The sequence below is a fragment of the Diadema setosum genome, chromosome 2 (assembly GCF_964275005.1).
Source record: "Diadema setosum chromosome 2, eeDiaSeto1, whole genome shotgun sequence".
Lineage (NCBI taxonomy): Eukaryota > Metazoa > Echinodermata > Echinoidea > Diadematoida > Diadematidae > Diadema > Diadema setosum.
Window position 1 is genome coordinate 42,628,843 of NC_092686.1, and position 3,089 is coordinate 42,631,931.

Genomic DNA, 3,089 nt, shown 5'->3' on the forward strand with positions numbered 1-3,089 from the left:
CACGCACCGCAGAAGAACGCTGATAAATCAACTCATACAAGGTCGACCACTTACAGCAGCACTATGCGTCAAACAATGACTAGTCCATTTGTGCTCAATAATTGCAGAGTGACCATCAGTTTTACAACTCTCCAAATTTAAACAGAAGAAAAAATAAAGTGTAAAAGCGTTCAGATGTTTGAAGTTCGCCTGTTACAACTACATATGTATCTTTGAAGTTGGAGTTGAATGATAGTTTTAATATACATTGATGAACAATTTTTCAATTATTCGACATGTTGATGATCTACAGGTAGTCAAATGTGGCTTGATCTATATCATGTGTATAGCCGTATTCACATATTTTCTTGATTTACCTAGGGGATAGGTAATAATTATGATATTGACTGGCCTTGAGTGAGATACCAGATAAATATTGCCCGCACTGAAAGAATATTGCCCTCGTCTTCGACTCGGGCAATATTCTTTCAGTTTGGGCAATATTTTCTGGTATCTCCCTCAAGGCCAGTCAATATCATATAATTATGCCGAACTCGGCTGAGCGGCACGTGTTGTTTATATGCCTTTGCAGATTGAGTTTGTGGTCTGCGACAACCCCTAGATCTCGAACCGATGCTGCGGGGGGGGGGGGGGGGCATTGGTGCTACAGTTGTTGGGAAAGGGGGTGATTGGCGAAACTGAAATGTGACGTGCAGGATTTCTGTCTCACACTCGTTGAATTTTAGTTGGTTCTGACTTGACCACAGTTAGATTTCTCTATTTCACCTAAAGTGCGTCGTTATAAAGATGGATGATTAAATCCACTTACCAATAGGGACTTAATGTCTACTCACCATTTCCATAAGGTACTGTAAGGCTCATGAACGAATGTTTTTCGCCGTGATGCGATCTTTCATATTCCAATTCTAATTGTATCAAACTCATTTTTTCATTGTTGTTTATTTAGATAATAATTATATAGCCGTCAGGGAGTACTCACGTGCGTACATGAACAAACTACACTTGCACCGACTGAACTAAGCAAACTATGTACATGTAGCAAGATGATGTGCATTACCTAGGAGAACAAGCGCTTTTGCCAGGAAGATCAGAGAAGCGACTTAATGATTGAGAGTACGTGGATTTATCCACCTAATCAACACGCAGGGTTCGTTTTCAAGATCAGAGATATCCCGATTCAAAATCTGGCTATCAATTTGACTCCCAATATCTCATGTCACTATACAATACCACTAGAAACTTACGCTGTAGGGTCTAATTACGAAGTTTCCACGGTAAACTCCAGCAAACAGAATATTACAGTCAGGCCTTGTACACAATTCCTAATTATCATCCCTGTTCATGAAGTTTACGACAAATACCAACAAGTGTGTGAGTGCGATATAAAGACTCATGTAGGCCTACAAGTAACGCGTAAACATAACAGGCACCATGGATAAAGATTGCAAAATTATTTTGATACTGTCATGCCATAATAACAGGGATATAATACATCATAAAAACAACGAAGTGATCATCAAAATGAATTCTGGGTATTATTAGGGGCCATATATGTGTGACACGAGTGCATCTAGCATCTCAGCCCAAATGATCTTCTTTTTATTTAAAATGATTTTTCTGCTCGTGCATAGCATGTTGATATTTCTGTAAATGTCTATACCTTTTATACCTTTTCACCTTTTATTGCATCGCATTCCATTTAACTTGAATCATGCGCAGTCAGAACTTACCGCACCACATTCGCTGCCTTGCAAGTAGTCAATTGATCTTCCATCACAGTCACTTTGACATGTGATGCAGCCAACTACAGCTTGTGTAAATTTCTCCTGGATATCACTCATCTTGTAGAGACACAGAGCAGACTGTACAGGTAATGAGTTCTCCTTGGTAAACACAGCATACATGACGTCATCGGTACTACTGATACTCAAGGAGTCAGCTAGCTGGGATCCTGCAGGACCAATGTGAGCTGCTCGGATCACGATGTAGTTTGATCCTGACTGGTCTTTGCATTCAATTTGAATTTGCGTGTAGGACTCGAGGTTTGGATCAGTTGTGTCCAGGCACAGTCGACCAATCACAGTTGATGTTGATTCTGCTTTGAGTTGAATTGCGAAATAAATGAATGAAGTTTCCAGCATGACCTGAATGTAGTTAACAGTCTCATGTCGTATCTGGGATTCTAATCTTTGCACACTTCTGAGTGTTGTTATGTCAAACTTAGATATAGGATGCCCAAAAGAGAGAGTGAAACTGATACCTGTATAGAGATAATGGGAAGCTCCTGCATTGCCACTAGCCACCACTCCAACCATGGACACATCCTCTCTCTTCACTACTATCTGATCAGTGTTATCATAATACATCTCAGCGTCGGTAATATTGGCTAGCTTTCTAATCTCACAATAACCATCACATCTTCCACATGTAATGAGTCTCTCTCTAGGTGCAGGTGCGATGACAAGCAGTCTGTTTTTGTCCTGTTCACCAATGTATTCAGATCCCTGTATATTGCATATCCCAACCTCAACAGTCTCCCTCAAGATGAAATCTGGTCCCAGGTGGTAAATCTCCTCCTCGGCTCCAATGTAGACATCACCAGTAGTGTTATCTACAGCCATGAGTCTGAAAGGTAGCCTGGGATTGGGACTGGAGAAGGATGACACCAGGTAGGAGGAGAGAGGAGCCGAATGTGAAGATTGAATCAGGCTGACGAGGCAGAGTGTGTGAAACAGGGAAATTGGAAATGACTGCGACTTTGGACTCCTCCGAGCCATGTTGACTGTTATGAAGATAGAATGAAAAGAAAGTAGAGCCGTGGGGTTATTGTCATTATCATTTTTTTTTTAGAAATTAGCTTTTATGAGGAAGAAATTATCATTCCTGAGAAATTATGATACTAACGTGCTGAACGACTGACAAAGACTTTGATCCTTTCGTGAAAGAAGCGTTATCAGTTTGTCTTTTGCTCAGTTGACTCTTGATAATGAGAACTGAGAAGATTGAAGATTGCAGAGCTCGATATTTTCTTTCTCCCTGGTGTTCCAAATCTCCCACTGAAATTTTCAAATTTGGAATGTGGTGGCCCG

General features: G+C 40.6%; 1 protein-coding gene across 1 annotated transcript; it reads right to left on the minus strand.

Annotated features, from left to right (window-relative positions):
* Positions 1–1,709: 1,709 nt before the first annotated feature.
* On the minus strand, positions 1,710–2,777 carry LOC140245241 (plexin-B2-like). Its single transcript, XM_072324829.1, has one exon. It carries the CDS (start codon positions 2,775–2,777, stop codon positions 1,710–1,712), a length of 1,068 nt encoding a protein of 355 aa, XP_072180930.1.
* Between the last annotated feature and the right edge of the window lie 312 nt (positions 2,778–3,089).

What these genes read in the sequence shown, in the direction of transcription:
- LOC140245241 (XM_072324829.1), bottom strand. Translation starts at nt 2,777, where the DNA reads ATGGCTCGGAGGAGTCCAAAGTCGCAGTCATTTCCAATTTCCCTGTTT.